This window comes from Caretta caretta, chromosome 20, assembly GCF_965140235.1.
Source record: "Caretta caretta isolate rCarCar2 chromosome 20, rCarCar1.hap1, whole genome shotgun sequence".
Taxonomy (NCBI): Eukaryota; Metazoa; Chordata; order Testudines; family Cheloniidae; genus Caretta; species Caretta caretta.
In genome coordinates this window covers 13,175,313-13,196,375 of record NC_134225.1, presented here as the reverse complement: position 1 = coordinate 13,196,375, position 21,063 = coordinate 13,175,313, and the positions used below count along the sequence as shown (strand labels likewise).

The 21,063-nt window shown below is 47.1% G+C and overlaps 1 protein-coding gene across 8 annotated transcripts in view; it reads left to right on the top strand.

Moving 5' to 3' along the window:
• The window catches only part of LOC125628911 (gametocyte-specific factor 1-like), a 328,021-nt gene that overhangs the window by 285,943 nt on the left and 21,015 nt on the right, over positions 1 to 21,063 (top strand). Inside the window, exons 1-4 of one of the 8 annotated variants that reach the window (XM_075121523.1) lie at positions 12,570 to 12,701; positions 13,093 to 13,127; positions 13,942 to 14,050; positions 20,712 to 20,812. In XM_075121523.1, coding sequence (XP_074977624.1) covers positions 14,029 to 14,050; positions 20,712 to 20,812 — 123 coding nt within the window. In that variant the 5' untranslated portion in view covers positions 12,570 to 12,701; positions 13,093 to 13,127; positions 13,942 to 14,028. Of the gene's footprint in view, positions 1 to 9,389; positions 9,459 to 12,568; positions 12,719 to 12,742; positions 12,770 to 12,865; positions 12,920 to 13,092; positions 13,128 to 13,941; positions 14,051 to 20,711; positions 20,813 to 21,063 lie in introns of those variants that run through there. The other 7 variants (XM_075121527.1, XM_075121526.1, XM_075121525.1 and 4 more) reach the window with 7 other exon arrangements.

The following is a 21,063-nucleotide window of genomic DNA, read 5'->3' as shown; positions in this document are numbered from 1 at the left end:
CATTAGCCCCAATAGGATCAGTAAGATTGGGAATAGAATTTGAGCAGACATGTCATACACTAAAAACAACAAGGAGTCCTCCTACAGCCCCAGTCTTGAGGATACAGACAAATATGGCTACCCCTCTGATACTTGGCACATAATACACTGTAACTTTAGTATTCCACTGTCATAAATATAAAGGGAAGGGTAAACCCCTTTGAAATCCCTCCTGGCCAGGGGAAAGCTCCTCTCACCTGTAAAGGGTTAAGAAGCTAAAGGTAACCTCGCTGGCACCTGACCAAAATGACCAATGAGGAGACAAGATACTTTCAAAAGCTGGGAGAAGGGAGAGAAACAAAGGGTCTGTGTGTCTGTCTATATGCTGGTTTCTGCCGGGGATAGACCAGGAATGGAGTCTTAGAACTTTTAGTAAGTAATCTAGCTAGGTATGTGTTAGATTATGATTTCTTTAAATGGCTGAGAAAAGAATTGTGCTGAATAGAATAACTATTTCTGTCTGTGTATCTTTTTTGTAACTTAAGGTTTTGCCTAGAGGGGTTCTCTATGTTTTTGAATCTAATTACCCTGTAAGATATCTACCATCCTGATTTTACAGGGGGGATTTCTTTATTTCTATTTACCTCTATTTTTATTAAAAGTCTTCTTGTAAAAAACTGAATGTTTTTTCATTGTTCTCAGATCCAAGGGTTTGGGTCTGTGGTCACCTATGCAAATTGGTGAGGCTTTTTATCCAACATTTCCCAGGAGAGGGGGGGTGCAAGTGTTGGGAGGATTGTTCATTGTTCTTAAGATCCAAGGGTCTGGGTCTGTAGTCACCTAGGCAAATTGGTGAGGCTTTTTACCAAACCTTGTCCAGGAAGTGGGGTGCAAGGTTTTGGGAAGTATTTTGGGGGGAAGGATGCGTCCAAACAGCTCTTCCCCAGTAACCAGTATTAGTTTGGTGGTGGTAGCGGCCAGTCCAAGGACAACGGGTGGAATATTTTGTACCTTGGGGAAGTTTTGACCTAAGCTGGTAAAGATAAGCTTAGGAGGTTTTTCATGCAGGTCCCCACATCTGTACCCTAGAGTTCAGAGTGGGGGAGGAACCGTGACATGGTGGCATAGTGGTGGGATTAACCTGAAATCATTTTGAGATCCAGTTGAGATTTTTTGAACTAGAAATACAGATTTTAAAAAGGAATTTTTTTTCCTTTGGAAAGGAAGTCCAGAAAGCAGCTGAAACTGAAAGCAGATTGTTTTTTCTCTGCTTTGTGGCCAAGCAGAGACAAAAGGGGATTATCTTGTGAATTGCAGGTTTTCTTTGCCTGGAGGTAGGGTACTTAACTCCTGCAGGGAAATTCACAGTCTTCCAACCCAGAGGTTTTTTTTTTCTTTTCTTCCTAAAAGTAAATAGGGGGTGTGTGTTCTACCCATTTGCTTTTTCTTTGGGCTGGGTAAGCAGGTTTCCAAGTAGTTGGAGGTTTTTTGCTTTAATTTGGGCCCAGAGCAGAGACAAGGGAATTGTCTTTTTCTGTAGGCTGACAGTCACTATCAGAGAATAGGTATTCTATTCCAGCACAGCAAAATTTTACAGCCACGTTTTGTTTGTTTATTTCTAAACCTCGGGTGTAAAGTTAGTTAAAAACAGAGAGGTTAGAATGACCAAATCCTCAGCTCGACTACAGCTGGAATTAGCCACATTTCAGGCTGAGGAAAAACAAAGGGAACATGAAAGACAGATAGAACTCATGCGGCTGGAGAAGGAGGTACAGGAGGCTGCCCACAAGAGGGAAATGGAGGCAAGGAAGCATGTGGAGGAGGAGAAGGAAAAAGAGAGGAAGCATGTGGAGGAGGAGAAGGAAAAAGAGAGGAAGCATGTGGAGGAGGTGGAGAGGATAAAGGCCCAGCAGAATATACCAACAAACCCTAGCAATCCTTCTCCAGGTACCACTTCCCATCCCAGAAAGTTCCCCACCTACAAGGCAGGTGATGATACTGAGGCCTTCTTAGAAAACTTCGAAAGGGCCTGCCTTGGGTACAACATCTCTACTGACCAATACATGGTAGAGCTGAGGCCGCAGCTCAGTGGACCCTTAGCTGAGGTGGCAGCTGAAATGGCTAAAGAACACATGAACAAGTATGAACTGTTTAAATCCAAGGCGAGAGTCAGAATGGGGATAACACCCGAGCAGTCTCGTCGGAGGTTCAGAGCCCTAAGGTGGAAACCAGACATGTCATTTACCCGACATGCCTACCACATTGTGAAACATTGGGATGCCTGGATATCAGGAGCAAGTGTTGAATCTCCAGTAAATTTGCCCTTCCTAATGCAAATGGAACAATTCTTAGAGGGTGTTCCTGAGGAAATAGAAAGATACATCCTAGACGGGAAGCCCAAAACTGTAATCGAGGCAGGAGAGATTGGAGCCAGATGGGTGGAGGTGGCAGAGAAGAAGAAAACTGGTCGCAGTTGGAGCGGAGACCAGAAGGGACCACCCCAGACCACACCCTATTACCGGGGGCCGCCCAAAGCCCCACCTACCTCCCAAAGAACCCTCCAGACCCCTTATCGTCCCACCACCCCGTTCTCCAGCAACCCACCTCGCCCCAGTGACCCATCAGCTGGACGATGTTTTAAATGTAACGAGCTGGGGCATGTAAAGGCCAATTGCCCCAAGAACCCCAACAGATTACATTACAGTTCATTGCACCGGAATCACACCAGAGGTCCACAGGCCCAGATACCTCCCAGATACCCTTGGAGCGGAGGGAAACTGTGAGTGTGGGCGGGAAGAAGGTCACCGCGTGGAGGGACACCGGAGCACAAGTGTCAGCTATCCATGCTTCCTTAGTGGACCCCAATTTAATCAACCCAGAGATCCAAGTGACGATTCAACCCTTCAAGTCCAACTCTTTCAATTTGCCTACAGCCAAGTTGCCTATCCAGTACAAGGGCTGGTCAGGAATGTGGACTTTTGCAGTCTATGATGATTATCCCATCCCCATGCTGTTGGGGGAAGACTTGGCCAATCATGTGAAGCAGGCCAAGAGGGTGGGAACAGTCACCCGCAGCCAGGCTAAACAAGCCGTGAGGCCTAGCTCTGTTCCAGAAACTTCTATCAGAACCCAGTCAGAGGTGATGGACCCGGACCCCAGGCCAATGTCTGCAACAGCAGTAGTAGATCCAGTCCCAGAGACCCAGACGGAACCAGTCCCAGAACCGGAACCAGCCGAACAACCAACACCAGACCCTGTGTCAGCACTGAATCCAGTACTTGCAACCTCAACACCAGAGGGCCCCACTGAACCTGAACTGGCAGCAGCCGATAACCCTACACAAGAGGCTCAGCCGGAGCCTGAATCCCAACATAGTGCACCAGCGGAGAGCGGTTCACAGTCAACAGAAACAGCTCCATCCCTTATATCGCTTCCAGAGGGACCAAGCCTAGGTCCCCAATCCAATGAGGGACTGATGTCTCCAGCATCAAGGGAACAGTTCCAGACCGAACAGGAAGCAGATGAAAACCTCCAGAGAGCTTGGACGGCGGCACGGAGCAACCCACCACCTCTCAGCTCTTCTAATCGATCCAGGTTTGTTGTAGAAAGAGGACTTTTATACAAGGAAACTCTTTCTGGGGGACACCAGGAAGACTGGCATCCTCAGAGACAGTTGGTAGTTCCAACCAAATACCGAGCCAAGCTCTTGAGCTTAGCCCATGATCACCCTAGTGGCCATGATGGGGTGAACAGGACCAAAGACCGGTTGGGGGGGTCATTCCACTGGGAGGGAATGGGCAAGGATGTTTCTACCTATGTCCAGTCTTGCGAGGTGTGCCAAAGAGTGGGAAAACCCCAAGACCAGGTCAGAGCCCCTCTCCAGCCACTCCCCATCATTGAAGTTCCATTTCAGCGAGTAGCTGTGGATATTCTGGGTCCTTTTCTGAAAAAGACACCCAGAGGAAAGCAGTACATTCTGACTTTCATGGATTTTGCCACCCGATGGCCGGAAGCAGTAGCTCTAAGCAACACCAGGGCTAAAAGTGTGTGCCAGGCACTAGCAGACATTTTTGCCAGGGTAGGTTGGCCCTCCGACATCCTCACAGATGCAGGGACTAATTTCCTGGCAGGAACTATGAAAAACCGTTGGGAAGCTCATGGGGTAAATCACTTGGTTGCCACTCCTTACCATCATCAAACAAATGGCATGGTGGAGAAGTTTAATGGAACTTTGGGGGCCATGATACGTAAATTCGTAAATGAGCACTCCAATGATTGGGACCTAGTGTTGCAGCAGTTGCTCTTTGCCTACAGAGCTGTACCACATCCCAGTTTAGGGTTTTCCCCATTTGAACTTGTATATGGCCGTGAGGTTAAGGGGCCATTGCAGTTGGTGAAGCAGCAATGGGAGGGATTTACACCTTCTCCAGGAACTAATATTCTGGACTTTGTAACCAACCTACAAAACACCCTCCGAACCTCTTTAGCCCTTGCTAAAGAAAACTTACAGGATGCTCAAAAAGAGCAAAAAGCTTGGTATGATAAACATGCCAGAGAGCGTTCCTTCAAAGTAGGGGACCAGGTCATGGTCTTAAAGGCGCTCCAGGCCCATAAAATGGAAGCATCGTGGGAAGGGCCATTCATGGTCCAGGAGTGCCTGGGAGCTGTTAATTATCTCATAGCATTCCCCACCTCCAACCGAAAGCCTAAGGTGTACCATATTAATTCTCTAAAGCCCTTTTATTCCAGAGAATTAAAGGTTTGTCAGTTTACAGCCCAGGGAGGAGACGACGCTGAGTGGCCTGAAGGTGTCTCCTACGAAGGGAAATGTGCTGGTGGTGTGGAAGAGGTGAACCTCTCCATGACCCTTGGGCGTATGTAGCGACAGCAGATCTAGGAGCTGTGCACTAGCTACGCGCCAACGTTCTCAGCCACCCTAGGACTGACTGAACGGGCATACCACTCCATTGACACAGGTAATGCTCACCCAATTAGGGTCCAACCTTACCAGGTGTCTCCTCAAGCTAAAACTGCTATAGAACGGGAGATCCAGGATATGTTACAGATGGGTGTAATCCGCCCCTCTGAAAGTGCATGGGCATCTCCAGTGGTTCTAGTTCCCAAACCAGATGGGGAAATACGTTTTTGCGTGCACTACCGTAAGCTAAATGCTGTAACTCGCCCAGACAACTATCCAATGCCATGCACAGATGAACTATTAGAGAAACTGGGACGGGCCCAGTTCATCTCTACCTTGGACTTAACCAAGGGGTACTGGCAGGTACCGCTAGATGAATCTGCCAAGGAAAGGTCAGCCTTCATCACACATCTCGGGCTGTATGAATTTAATGTACTCCCTTTCGGGCTGCGAAATGCACCCACCACTTTCCAAAGACTTGTAGATGGTGTCCTAGTGGGATTAGGAGAATATGCAGTCGCCTACCTTGACGATGTGGCCATATTTTCAGATTCCTGGGCAGACCACCTGGAACATCTACAAAAAGTCCTTGAGTGCATAAGGGAGGCAGGACTAACTGTTAAGGCTAAGAAGTGTCAAATAGGCCTAAACAGAGTGACTTACCTTGGACACCAGGTGGGTCAAGGAACTATCAGCCCCCTACAGGCCAAAGTGGATGCTATCCAAAAGTGGCCTGTCCCAAAGTCAAAGAAACAGGTTCAATCCTTCTTAGGCTTGGCCGGTTATTACAGACGATTTGTACCGCACTACAGCCAAATCGCTGCCCCACTGACAGACCTAACCAAAAAGAAACAGCCAAATGCTGTTCAGTGGACCGAAAAGTGTCAGAAGGCCTTTAACAAGCTTAAAGCGACACTCATGTCTGACCCTGTACTAAGGGCCCCAGACTTTGACAAACCGTTCCTAGTAACCACAGATGTGTCCGAGCGTGGTGTGGGAGCAGTTTTAATGCAGAAAGGACCTGATCAAGAATTCCACCCTGTAGTGTTTCTCAGCAAAAAACTGTCTGAGAGAGAAAGCAACTGGTCAGTCACTGAAAAAGAATGTTACGCCATTGTCTACGCTCTGGAAAAGCTACGCCCATATGTTTGGGGACGGCGTTTCCACCTGCAAACCGACCATGCTGCACTGAAGTGGCTTCACACCGTCAAGGAAACTAACAAAAAACTTCTTCGGTGGATTTTAGCTCTCCAAGATTTTGATTTTGACATCCAACACATCTCAGGAGCTTCTAACAAAGTGGCTGATGCACTCTCCCGTGAAAGTTTCCCAGAATCAACTGGTTAAAATCGTCCTTGAGATGTGGAAAATATTGTTAGTCTTTATGTACTTGGTAGTATATTTAGAGATGCATGTGTCTTATTAACTCTGTTTTTCCTAGAGCTCCAGGAAGAAATCCCAGCCAGTGTTTCACCCTAGCTGAGATTTGGGGGGCGTGTCATAAATATAAAGGGAAGGGTAAACCCCTTTGAAATCCCTCCTGGCCAGGGGAAAGCTCCTCTCACCTGTAAAGGGTTAAGAAGCTAAAGGTAACCTCGCTGGCACCTGACCAAAATGACCAATGAGGAGACAAGATACTTTCAAAAGCTGGGAGAAGGGAGAGAAACAAAGGGTCTGTGTGTCTGTCTATATGCTGGTTTCTGCCGGGGATAGACCAGGAATGGAGTCTTAGAACTTTTAGTAAGTAATCTAGCTAGGTATGTGTTAGATTATGATTTCTTTAAATGGCTGAGAAAAGAATTGTGCTGAATAGAATAACTATTTCTGTCTGTGTATCTTTTTTGTAACTTAAGGTTTTGCCTAGAGGGGTTCTCTATGTTTTTGAATCTAATTACCCTGTAAGATATCTACCATCCTGATTTTACAGAGGGGATTTCTTTATTTCTATTTACCTCTATTTTTATTAAAAGTCTTCTTGTAAAAAACTGAATGCTTTTTCATTGTTCTCAGATCCAAGGGTTTGGGTCTGTGGTCACCTATGCAAATTGGTGAGGCTTTTTATCCAACATTTCCCAGGAAAGGGGGGGGGTGCAAGTGTTGGGAGGATTGTTCATTGTTCTTAAGATCCAAGGGTCTGGGTCTGTAGTCACCTAGGCAAATTGGTGAGGCTTTTTACCAAACCTTGTCCAGGAAGTGGGGTGCAAGGTTTTGGGAAGTATTTTGGGGGGAAGGATGCGTCCAAACAGCTCTTCCCCAGTAACCAGTATTAGTTTGGTGGTGGTAGCGTGCAGTCCAAGGACAACGGGTGGAATATTTTGTACCTTGGGGAAGTTTTGACCTAAGCTGGTAAAGATAAGCTTAGGAGGTTTTTCATGCAGGTCCCCACATCTGTACCCTAGAGTTCAGAGTGGGGGAGGAACCTTGACATCCACACAAATGAGAGAGGTCTACAAATCATGGAGCTTTCCTTTTGGGCACTAGAATAGGGATCCACTCACCTCTTGAGAGCCTCTTAGTGGCTGGGTATGGTATCACAGTCCTTTTCTCACCCCTGGTGCACACTGCCAGCCGTCCTCAGTGAGTCTTCTGTGGCTCAGGCCTCTGGCTGAGTCCCAAAGTCCAAATGAACCCCTTCTTGGATAGTCCAGAACAGTCCCATTGCCCTCACTAGGGTCTCCAGCCCCAACTCTGGATCCTTTACATCTGCCCTTTGTTTAAGTTCTCCATTAGCATTGTCCCCTCCGGGGGGCTTATACCACTGTTGGTGGTAGGGGAACCTGGGCCTGCCCCAAACTCTGGGTTCCAAACCATGGACCCTATAAACAGGAGCTAGGCACTTCTTGATTTCAGTTCATTGTCGCTTCTTCCTACCGGCCACTTTTAGCTTCACCCTCACCTCAGGGTTAAAGTTCTTCGGGACTCTCTTCCTGAAAACCCAGCTTAAGTAAAGGCTGCCAGAATCAAACTCTGGCTGTCCCCTGAATTTCTGTGGCCAGAGAGCAGCACCCTTTCTTGCCCCTCCAGTTCCTGCCAGGAACTGACCTGTTAAGGCAGTTCAGCTCCTTTTAGCCGAGCCTCATGGGCTCGGATTGGCTGCTTTCATGAGGCCTCTCTAGACAGACCCAGATTGGGGCAGGGTGTTGTGGGACCATGGGGCCTCTTGTAAGGAGCCTCAAAGCTCAGGTACAGCCCATCACAGGCACAGAGAGGTTGTTTTTCTTAGAATCGGATGAGCCGCAAAGATAGTTGCTTACCGTAAGTGGGAAATATGATGCAGATGTTGGAGGAAGGCTGTGGAAAGGGAAGATGCTCCAGCAGGTATCACACTAGCCTAGGACTTAGGAGACCCAGGTTCAATTTCCTGCTTCCTCAAAGACTTCCTGTGTGACCTTGGGCAAGTCACTTAGCCCTTCTGTGCATCAGTTCCCTGCCTGTAAAATAGGAAGAATAGTGCTTCCCTACCTCGCAGGGGTGTTGTAGGGATACAGACATTAAAGAGTTTGGAGGTACTCAGATACTAGAGTAATGAGAACCTAAGATAGACGTGAATGTAGTTGTGGGTTGCTTGGTTGGTAGTATTAGGACACTAGGTTCATTCAGAAGATCTGCTGAGCAAAACCAAAATCAGGAGCTGTTGGTTAGGATCAGCACTAGGACTTGGCAGAAGAGGTCCAGTCATCCAAACTCTGTCTGTATCTCTCTCAGCCAGCACCTGGTTGTGTAGCTAGTATAGGCAATGATGGCAATAAAAACCACAGAGAGAGAAGGACTCAGAAAGGTGTCGTGAAGTTCCTGGTGAGGTTTCCATATAAAGGAGGACCTATTCTACTGTCTAAAATGACAATTACTCCTATGAACTGAACTGTACAACTCCCAAAAGAAAGGCAGACAACAGTCTAATGGTGAAACTGCTCTTCAGAGCCCTGTGTCTGACCTGGGCAAGGAAAGCTGTGCTGGTGATTCGGTGGTTTTCTGAGGGGGAATTCACCCAGGGGAGGAGGCGCTGTATGATCTCAGGTGTTATGAGTCCAGATCTAAGCAGAAGACTGGAAGACAAAAGAAACCGCTCATGGGCTAGATTGCACACTTCAAAAAAGCTCAGCTGCTCTGAGCATACAGCTCTGATATCTAGGAGTGGGAGCTGTGTGTTTCCACCCAGGACACCCCCGCCCACAAAGCTATAAACGGGAGGTTCCCTCTCAGCCACTCCATTGGCTACTGATTCCCAAGGATAAAATGATGCCTCCTAGATCTCTTACCTCACCAGCAGACACACTCCCTCCTGGTGAGTCTTGGGGTTTTCCAGAAGAATCCATGTTCTCTGCTTCCTGAGCGCTCTCACCAGTCTCTCATTCCCACCCTTGAAAAGCACAGACTCGAATGCTTTGATAGAAAGCCTGGGGAAAGAGAGGCACAGACCTGCAGCAATCAGGAGGAAGGTACAGCTTGAACAGAAAGTCAGGAAGCCGCGGTTACTTCTCAGGTCTGCTGTTCAATTGACAGTTCATCCATTGGCAATATCCTGGACACCAGTGTCCCTGGAAGGACTTGATGCTGGGAGGTAAGTTTCAGTCTCATACATCTCATAGGACTAGTTTTGCTAGGGACAAAAATGTGCAGTCCTTTTTCTCTTTCTGCAAGCAGTATGGGCACTAAGAGAGTACAGTGATATGGAAAAGATACATGATCAGGACCCAAAAACAGGGGGCATCGAGTGTGGTGATCACTAATGGACATTTTGGGGTCATATCTCCAGAAATGAGGTGACAGAGTGCTGAGGGTTTGCACCTGAGTCAGCACTCTGGTCACTATTCCTACTAATTCGGTTCCTCACAGAAGGACTAATTAGATAGAGGTGTACCTGATTACAAGGTCAGATTGGGGCTAGTGAGTCAAGGAACCAATCATTCCATTAACAGGGAATCTGTATAAAAGGACATGGGCAGGAGCCCTTTGAGGGGAACAGACAGAGAAAGAAACTTGGGTGACCAGATGTCCTGATATTTGGGGCTTTATCTTATACAGGTGCCTATTCCCCCACCCCCGTCCTGATTTTTCACGCTTGCTGTCTGGTCACCCTAAGAGAAACAGAAAGACAAAAAGCTAGGAGAGCCTGACAAAGTGAGGTCTCTGAGTGGAAACACCTTACCCCCCCCACCTGACTTTTGGAGAAGAGTTTAGAAAGCTGAGATACAATATAAAGGTGCTATGTATTGGTAGTGGGATTAAATAGACTATATGTTGGTGCTTAGACACAAAAAAGTCTCAACGCGGTCTGTGTTTGTGGAGGATGTGGGGGTGCAACACCCCTCTCTGTCACAGCTGGGGGCTCATCAGGGATTTCCCTGATATCTATGCAAATGGAGAGCCTGTTGGAGAAGCCGGTGTAGAGGTTTGCTAGTCCGGGCGATGGAGGGAACACTGAAATGGGTGATGAAGCAGCAAAGAGAAGTGTAGAACAGGGGTTCTCAACCTTTCTGTTTCTGAGCCTCCCCCCCACCCTCAACATGCTAGAAATACTCCATGGCCCAGTTCCAGGCCAGTTCCAGACCTCTGCCCTGCCAGGCATCAGAGTCTGGGCCTGGTATGTACATTCTAGTTCACTAAAAGGTTGCCCCATGAGTCTCAAATAAAAGCCCGTGTTATCAATATCATTGTGAAACGCATGTACAGATGCTGCGTCAAGAGTCATGTATATGCATTGAAAATTACATTCTTAGGATCTGTGTCTTGGGACTAGTCACCAGGAAAGGTGACAAAATGGTTTTCTTTCAGGCAAGAAATGTTTATCCATCTGTTTGTTTACATGTGCATTAAGCATGTAGGGTTCACATTCAGCTGAGAAGGACTGTGAGAACTTCAAAGAAAGAAAAGTAGCAAGAAGTAGACAGGGGGTGGGGACCCAATTTTGGGGTACACATCAAAGGTTTGCTCTAGTATAATTGGGGGACATCTTTCGCTTAGGAAGTAGATGGACAGCGAGTTTGCTTGATGAAAGAGGGGTCGCGCTCAGGCTTGGTTGAGAACTTTGGGTGAGAAACATCTTTAGACAGGAGGTTAACCTGTTGGTTAAGTTTAGTTTCTAGGAGCAGGTTATGATTTCATTTTACATGTAACCATTTTTGGCTTGCATTCTTACTGACGATCACTGGACTCTCTGCTCTTTGATAATCTCGCTTCTTGTTTTCACTAGAAATATATCTAAGTGCTGTGTGTTTTGCAGTATAAGGAATAAAGTATCAAGTATAGAGTCTAAAGTAGAAGTAATAAACTGGTGTGTACTGTTCCACTGGGAACAGCAGGCCTGACAATTCTGTGGGAGTTCAGTGGATAAAGGGCTGGACACTATACGGAATGGTCAGAAGACTCGGGGGTGGGTGTGTGCCTGTCTTTAACCTGTACAAAGAGACTGAGGTCTGAGGAGGCCTGGGTGGCAGGGTTTGTTTTGCCTCCTCCCACACTCTGAATCCCTCGGCCCCCACCCCCTAGCCTGGAGCCCCCTCCTACACCCCAAACCCCTCATCCCTAGCCCCACCCCAGAGCCCGCATTCCAGCTGGAACCCTCACCTCCTCCCGCACTCCAACTCCCTACCCCAGCCCAGAGCCCCCTCCTGCCTGAACCCCTCATTTCTGGCCCCACCCCAGAGTCTGCACCCCCAGTTAGAGCCCTCACCCCCTCTCATACCCGAATCCCCTGCCCCAGCCCAGCCAAAGTGATGGAGGCTGAGGGAGAGCGAGCCACCGAGGGAGGGGAAATGTAGGGGGGGGGGAAGGGGAAGGGCCAGGGCCAGGGTTATTGGTTTTGTGCAATCAGAAAGCAGGTAACCCTAAGCATACACAGCTCCCAGACCCTCAAGTTGCACTCCCAGCACACACTGCTCCTGCCCCTCAGCTGCTGTCCCAGCCTGCACCGCTCCACCTCTGACCCACGTTCCCAGCATGCACTGTTCTTGCCCCTCAGCTGCTGTCCCAGCCTGCACCGCTCCACCTCTGACCCACGTTCCCAGCATGCACTGCTCTACCATCCAGGCTGCGCTCCATCCCCTGCCACCACTGCTGTCCCAGCCTGCACCATGGCCCCTTAGCCGCACTCCCCCTATTCGCCCCGCCCTCCCAACACGGCCTGCTCCAATCCAAGCCCGACCCTGGGGGGCGCCAGCTAACCCCTGCGCCGAGTGCCGAGTGCTCAGGCCCCTCCCACTCCGCCCCTTCCGTGGGCGGGCTGACTTGAGCAGCCTCGCTGGGGTGCCGGAGGGGAGGGGGGTTGGAGCCTCGCTGGGGTGCCGGAGGGGAGGGGGGGTCGGAGCCTCGCTGGGGTGCCGGAGGGGAGGGGGGTTGGAGCCTCGCTGTGGTGCCCGAGGGGAGGGGGGTTGGAGCCTCGCTGTGGTGCTTGAAGGGGGGCGGGGGGTTGGAGCCTCGTTGTGGTGCCCAAGGCGGGGGTGCAGTGGGGGAGATTTAGATTGGATATTAGGAAAAACTTTTTCACTATGAGGGTGGTGAAACACTGGAATGCGTTACCTAGGGAGGTGGTAGAATCTCCTTCCTTAGAGGTTTTTAAGGTCAGGCTTGACAAAGCCCTGGCTGGGATGATTTAACTGGGAATTGGTCCTGCTTTGGGCAGGGGGTTGGACTGGATGACCTTCTGGGGTCCCTTCCGGCCCTGATATTCTGTGATTCTGTGGTGGTGAGCGCCTCGCTGTGGTCTCACGGCGCGGGACGCGGGAGCTTCGCGGTGCCTGCTCCGGAGCTCCAGGAGCCGCCTTCACACTGAGACCATGCGCCGGTTCGGCGCAAAGTCTGCTGGGTAATGCCTCCCGCCAGGTTCGCCTCCCCTCCCCGGGGGCCGGTAACCTCTTCCCTCCCCCCGGCCAGGTAGCCCTTCCCCCTCCCCTCCTTCTCCCTCCCCCTCCCCCTCCCCCCGGCCGGGTAGCCCTTCCCCATCCCTCCCCCTCTCCCTTTCCCCGGCTGGGCCGGCGGGGTAGCAAACATATTTTCTGATGGGCAACCAAATCTGAGATTCAGGTTGTCTCTAGACTGTGCAGTCCTTTAAATTCTGTCTTATTTAGACTTATAATCTTGGGGGGAAGGATTTTTTTTAGATGACCGATGCATTCAAATTGTATGAATTGCAGTGAAGACAGGAGAGAATCTAACTCTTTGCGTTTTTTGTTTGTTTGTTTTAACGAAAACATCAGGAACAAAGTTCTTTATACAGATCATGAGCCACAAGGTAGGTGTAAAAGTGTTGACCTCTCAGGCAGGTGGAGGGGCTCAGGATGGAGTATTACTTTAAGTGTGTATAAGAAAAGATAACTGAGCTGCCCAAATACATGGCTTAATTTGTCTTGGGAACTGGTTCTTTGAATCCTCTTAAATGTATTGGGAAAAGAGGATGTTTCAGACAAAAATCTGTGGGTTTTAGCATCTTGGAGGAAACCTTTTCTCTGTGGAGCACAAGAATACGTGGTTCCCGGTACCCTACATTATACGTGGGCCCCCAAGAATAAGCTTGTATCCTATGCATGTACAGCGTAGATATAAAGTCTACCACTTGCTGTAGTGCAGTTGATCTTTGACACTTAATAGCTGTGATGGATAAATTGAAATGACTTTAAAGTTATTTCCAGTGCCTGGAAGTTGAAGCTAGAAAAACGCAGAATGGAAATAAGGTTTATTTTTAACAGTGAGGATAATTAACCATTGGAAAAATTACTAACTGTTGTAGATTCTCCATCAAATTTTAGAAAGACATCCAATTTTGATTTCAAAAAGATCTGCTCTAGGTCAAATGGGAATTAATTCATGGCAGTCCTATGCCTTGTGTTCTACAGAAGGTCAGCCTAGATCAGTAGTTTTCAACTGTTTTTCATTTGAGGACTCCTAAAAAATTTTGAATGGAGGTGCAGGACCCCTTTGGAAATCCTAGACGTAATCTGTGGACCCCCAGGGGTCTGCAGGTGACAGGTTAAAAACCACTCCTAGATTATCATAATTGTCTCTTCTGGTCTTAGAAATCTGTGAATCTCCTCATTTTTCGTCTGTAGGGTTGATATTTTTAGGAGGAGAGTGACACTCAGAGACTGGCTCAAAGCGTCCTCCAACAAAGCTTCAGTTCTTTCAGCAGCAGTAAAATGGATTTAGAAGGCAACTCTGGTAAGTGTTTCTTTGCTGGCTTCTAATATTCATGCAGGGAACTGGACTAGATGACCTCTCGAGGTCCCTTCCAGTCCTACAATTCTATATTTCTATTCATGTATCCTGCAAAGATACAGTGAGAGACAGCTTAGATCTTTGAAAGTATCTTAAACTTGGTTAAAGGAGGAAATGGAGTAACTTTCCGCTATAGACAGGTTTCAGAGGAACAGCCGTGTTAGTCTGGATACTATTAATTTAGGCTTAAATAGAGACTGGGAGTGGCTAAGTCATTATGCAAGGTAGCCTGTTTCCTCTTGTTTTTTCCTACCCCCCCCCCCCCCCCCCGATGTTCTGGTTTAACTTGGATTTAAACTTGGAGAGCGGTCAGTTTAGATGAGCTATTACCAGCAGGAGAGTGAGTTTGTGTGTGTATGGGGGTGGGGGGGATGTGAGAAAACCTGGATCTATGCAGGAAATAGCCCGACTTTATGTAAAGAGTTGTCACTTTGGATGGGCTAGCACCAGCAGGAGAGTGAATTTGTGTGGGGGGGTGAAGGGTGAGAAAACCTGGATTTGTGCTGGAAATGGCCCACCTGTTGATCACTTTAGATAAGCTATTACCAGCAGGATAGTGGGGTGGGAGGAGGTATTGTTTCATATTCTCTGTGTGTATATAAAGTCTGCTGCAGTTTCCACGGTAAACATCTGATGAAGTGAGCTGTAGCTCACGAAAGCTCATGCTCAAATAAATTGGTTAGTCTCTAAGGTGCCACAAGTACTCCTTTTCTTTTTCCGCTATAGGCATTAAGTTTGGTGAATATATGCTTCTGTGTATTAGAGCAGCAGTTCACAACTTCTTTCATTCTGGGACCCAAAACCAGGTGCAGTGGTGGTCTTGCAATTCAAAACCACACAAACTTTAGAGGCAATAAAGGATAATGTGGGTCAATATCACAGCAAGAAACAATACCTAGGTTTTTCAAGGTGGGTGTGAGACTGGCTGGGTAATATGTAGTTGTTGGGTCCGGGACTGGGTGTTCTGAGACAAATGCTTCTAGGCAGTGTATTGGGTGCAGATACTCTACATCATGACCCAACCTTTGTGAACCAGGAAGGCTGGAGTGGGGGCATAACTGCAGCTATGTGTGATTCGTTTTATTTATTTAGTGTATGCAATCCGGCCAAGTCGCAGCGTTCTTATCAGTGATGTTCAAGGCATGAAGACCTCCAGGAAGTTGCCATTTTGCAGTCCTCCACAGTGTGCATCGTGGTTTGTGGGTTCCCACATTGACCTAGTGGACTATGTCCCCCAGCTGCAGCATGTCTGTGGTCTGGAGAAATGGATGATCCAACAAGCAGATCAAATTTGCTTTGTGGGGTACAAACTGGTTATAAAGCTACAGTCATGTCTTGTGCAGCCAGGGCCTAAATCAATTTCCTGGGGATCATCCCAGTGAAGTGACTGTTCTTATTAAGGCCCTGTCCTTGCCATAATTCATAATTGACTTTATTACCAGTGGCTGGCTCCAAAATGCATTTTGCTACAGACGCAACATGATTAATATCCTGTTAGTACTAGGGCTGTCAAGCAATTTAAAAATGTAATCGCGCACTTAAAAATAATAAAATACCATTTAAACATTTGTGGATGTTTTCTACATTTTCAAATATATTTATTTCAATTACAACACAGAATACAAAGTGTACAGTGCTCACTTATATTTCTTTTTTATGACAAATATTTATGCTCTACAAAAAAACCAAAGAAATAGTGTTTTTCACTTGACCTAATACAAGTAATATAGTGCAATCTCTTTATCATGAAAGTTGAACTCACAAATATAGAATTATGTACAAAAAAAATTGCATTCTCAAACAAAACAATGTAAAACTTTAGAGCCTACAAGTACACTCAGTCTTACTTCTTGTTCAGCCAATTGCTAAGACAAACAAGTTTGTTTACATTTGCAGGAGATAATGTGTCCATGCTGATGAGTTCTGCTCAATAACGATCCAAAGCAGTGTGGCCCAACACATGTTCACTTTCATCATCTGAGTTAGATGCCACCAGCAGAAGGTTGATTTTCTCTTTTGGTGGTTTAGATCTGTAGTTTCAACATTGGAGTATTGCTCTTTTAAGACTTCTGAAAGCATGCTCCACACCTCGTCCCCCTCAGATTTTGGAAGGCACTTCAGATTCTTAAACCTTGGGTCGAGTACTGTAGCTATCTTTAGAAATCTCAGATTGGTACCTTCTTTGTGTTTGGTCAGATCTGCAGTGAAAGTGTTCTTCAAATGAACAACATGTGCTGGGTCATCATCCGCGACTGCTATAACAGGAAATCTGTGGCAGCGTGCGGTGAAACAGTGCAGGGGGTGCACCGCTCTCCCCCAAGGAGTTCAGTCACACGTTATTTAACCCATTATTTTTTTAACAAGTGTCATCCGCATGGAAGCACGTCCTCTGGAACAATGGCCGAGGCAGGAAGGGGCATACGAATGTTCAGCATCTCTGGCATGTAAATACCTTGCAATGCCGGCTACAAAAGTGCCATACAAATGCCTGTTCTCACTTTCAGGTGACATTGTGAATAAGAAGTGGGCAGCATATCTCCCATAAATGTCAACAGACTTGTTTCTCTCCGTGATTGACTGAACAAGAAGTAGGAGTGAGTAGACTTGTAAGGTCTAAAGTTTTACATTGTTTTGTTTTTGGGTGCAGTTATGTAACAAAAAAATCTACATTTGTAAGTTTTGTAATCTACATTTGTAACTTTCACGATAAAGAGATTGCACTTCTGTACTTGTATGAAGTGAATTGAAAAATGCTATTTCTTTTGTTTATCATTTTACAGTGCAAATATTTGTAATAGAATAGAGTGAGCACTGTACATTTTGTATTCTGTGTTGTAATTGAAATCAATATATTTGAAAATGTAGAAAACGTCTGAAAATGTTTAATACACACACACAATAGAATACCAATTGAAATGTAACTGTGTGATTCATTTTTTAAATAATTTTTTTTGAGTTAATCGCGTGAGTTAACTGTGATTAATCGACAGCCCTAATTAGTACCATGGTCAGGTAAGGGTGCTGCCCTCTCCAGAGGCCTAGCCAGGTATATGGTGTTGGTTTGATGCATTGAGGACTTTTTTCCACCCTATAGTACTTCATGGATGCACGGGCTTGGTGCTCTGGAACCATTGAATGAAGTTCAGGGCTTGTCTACGCTTCCGCTTAAGTTGTTGTCACTTATGTCTGTCACGGATATGAAAAAGCCACCCCCCTGAGCTGTCCACACCAGCACTAAGTCAGTGGGAAACACTCTCATTCTGTCATAGCTTCCACCTTTCACTGAGGTAGAGTAATTATGCTGACAGGAAAGCGCTCTCTGGTCTTCATAGTGCATTTACACTACTGCCCTACCTTAGCGCAGCTGCAGTGAGTCTGGTGAAGACTAGCCCCCAGACCAGGGGGGCCCCTCTTGCAGTGTGACTACCCCTTGGGGCACACTCTCACTAGGACAAGCCTCCTGGGCTTCAGCTCCTCCTTGGTCTGACCTCAGAGCATTCAGCATCCCCGTCATACGCCATAAGCTCCCTGCAGTGAGCCACCTGAATAGGACATCTGGGGAAACCTTACATGCCCTCCAAAGGGGCCATGCACCCCCGACTTCAGCAGTCAGGAGTGACTCTCAGCCAGCGGTGTAAAACAGAAGGGTTTATTAGTCGTCTGGAACACAGCATAGAGCAGAATCTTGTTAGCACAGAAAGCAGGAAGTTACAGCAAAGTTCAACTTGAGGAGACCCAGAGCCATGGGTCTCTCCTCCTGAGTCCCAAACCAGGAGTCTGACCAGCCTCCAGCAGTCCACCTGCAGTCACACCCAGTTGCCCCTCCTCCATCTTGTATGCTGTTCCCCAGGCAAACCGGTCACCTGGCCTCCACCTCCCTTTGTTCTCCAATTCCTCCAACTGGCTCTTGCAGAGGATGGGGCCCGGCAATCAGTTGCCAGGATACAACTATTGTCTGGGCCCAGGGAGCTAGACGGCACTTGTACCTTCCCTCTCAGGGTATCTGCAAAGGTCACACACCCTTATCCCACCACCTAGATACTTGTGCAACACATAGGGGAAACTGAGGCGCACACAGTATTCATGTAAACACTAGGACATTTTCCACTTCGTCACAAGTAGCCATTTGTCCTAAGTACCTGTGTCAGTCTTTCTCAATGGCCTGTCTCTCAGATCTCCCTGACACTGTTTAGAAAGGCTGCAAGCTTTGGATTCACCAAGGGCAAGTGATACCTGACCAACCTGATTGCCTTCCATGATGAGATAACGGGTTCTGTGGATATGGGGAAAGCAGTGCATGTGATATATCTTGACTTTAGCAAAACTTTTGATACGGTCTCCCACAGTATTGTTGCCAGCAAGTTAAAGTAGTGTGGATTGGATGAATGGACTATAAGGTGGATAGAAAGCTGGCTAGATTGTCGGGCTCAACGGGTGGTGATCAATGGCTCCATGTCTAGTTGGCAGCTGGTATCAAGCGGAGTGCCCCAGGGGTCAGTCCTGGGGCTGGTTTTGTTCAACATCTTTATTAATGGTCTGGATGATGGGATTAATTGCACCCTCAGCAAGTTTGCAGATGACACTAAACTGGGAGGAGAAGTAGATACGCTGGAAGGTAGGGAAGGGTCCAGAGTGACCTAGACAAATTGGAGGATTGGGCCAAAAGAAATCTGATAAGGTTCAACAAGGACAAGTGCAGAGTTCTGCACTTAGGAAGGAAGGAAGGAAGGAAATCCCATGCACTGCTACAGTGCATGGGAAGGACCTGAGGATTACAGTGGATGAGAAGCTGGATATGAGTCAGCAGTGTGCCCTTGTTGCCAAGAAGGCCAATGGTATATTGGGCTGTATTAGTAGGAGCATTGCCAGCAGATCTAGAGAAGTGGTTATTCCCCTCCATTTGGCACTGGTGAGGCCACACCTGGAGTGTTGCGTCCAGTTTTGGTCCCCCACTACAGAAGGGATGTGGACAAATTGGAGGGAGTCCAGCGGAGGGCAACGAAAATTATTAAGGAGCTGGGGCACATGACTTACAAGGAGAGGCTGAGGGAACTGGGGTTATTTAGTCTGCAGAAGTGAAGAGTGAGGGGAATTTGATAGCAGCCTTTAACTACCTGAAGGGGGGTTCCAAAGAGGATAGAGCAAGGCTGTTTTCAGTGGTGGCAGATGACAGAACAAGAAGCAATGCTCTCAAGTTGCAGTGGGGGAGGTCTAGGTTGGATATTAGGAAACACTATTTCACTAGGAGGGTGGTGAAGCACTGGAATGGGTTACCTAGGGAGATGGTGGAAACTCCATCCTTAGAGGTTTTTAAGGCCCGGCTTGACAAAGCCTTGGCTTGGATGATTTAGTTGGTGTTGGTGTTGCTTTGAGCAGGGGGTTTGACTAGATGAGCTCCTGAGGTCCCTTCCAACCCTGATATTCTATGATTCTAAGCTGGTCCCTGGTATCAAAAAGGTTGAAAAACACTGATTTATGTAATCAATCTGGCCCGTCCTCCTTACTTCCAGCTATCTAGAAAACCTCCCACTGTCCGTTGGTCCATGTTCCTTTCTGTGCATGCCCTCTGTACACTGATACAAATGTGGATAAATAGCATGGAAGGTGTGAGGGGAGACACATTTGTGATGGCAAGAAAGCTGCTGCACGGACACAAACTGAATCCTGAAGAAGAGGTCTATGTATGCTTGAAAGCTTGTGTGTCTCACTATCAGAAGTTGGTCCTCCCCTACCTTGTCCCTTCTGTGTAACTGTTAAGTGATTAAGGTGACTCGTGCCTGTCTCTGGGTCATAGTATGGACTAGGAGGGAACGCTTTCAAAAAGTGCCTGTGACTTAGCCCCTCACTATGTTCAGTGAGTGTTGGGCTCTTAAGCACCTGCCAACCTCTGCACTTTACAGGGCCAAGTGCACTGTAGTGCAAATTGCATTCCTTAACTCCAGACATGTTTGTTTGAGTTTGATTTTTCTCTTAATCCAGCAGAGATGGCCTTGGAGTCTGAAGGTAAATGCAAAAGGATTTACTTCAGAATGCCGTGCTTCTGCCAATCCTTAGCATGTCACTGCTGTACAACTAGCTAATTTGGTAGCTTCAAGGGTTTTTATAGTAATGTTTATTTCCAGCTCACTGTTCTGCATAAGTATAGTCATTAATATGTACTGGCCACTCTGCACTACTGATTGCGCTTTCATAGAATATCAGGGTTGGAAGGGACCTCAGGAGGTCATCTAGTCCAACCCCCTGCTCAAAGCAGGACCAATCCCCAATTTTTGCCCCAGATCCCTAAATGGCCCCCTCAAGGATTGAACTCACAACCCTGGGTTTAGCAGGCCAGTGCTCAAACCACTGAGCTATCCCTCCTCAATTTTTAATTTAATATTCCACTCACCCAAAATCCGAAGTGAATTTGGTTGGGTACACACAGTGAGTGCCAACTTAGCAGTTTTGCATTTTTGTCTCGGCTATTAAAAATTGATGGCTTAACCCCGTTAGAGGGCAGCTCCAGTAGCTAGTATGTTTCCACTCTTGTTAATTGTGTTGATGATGAACTTAGATCTTGTTTTACAGAATGTTTTCTTTTGTCTTTTTATTCCTTCTCTTCCAGTTGATGCTTTGGATCCAGAGAGGTTAATACAATGTCCCTATGATAAATATCATCAAATCAGGGCCTGTCGGTTTCCCTATCATCTTATAAAGTGCAGGAAGGTAGGATGGGATGTTAAGGTCTCTAATGCACTTGGGAAATCATATTTTTGTAAATGCTAATGCATGGTGAGCTCAGTACGCTGTGCTGCCTTTTGCTAGAAGGATGCATTCACTTGCTATTAGGCTGGAAGAAGCCGTCTTTATTTCATAGTTATATCGCTCATCCATTTACCACTTCGTAAAAGCATCCCGTTCATATTTAGTAATGCCCTTCAGATCAGTGCATTTACCCTGAAGAAAGGCGAAACAGG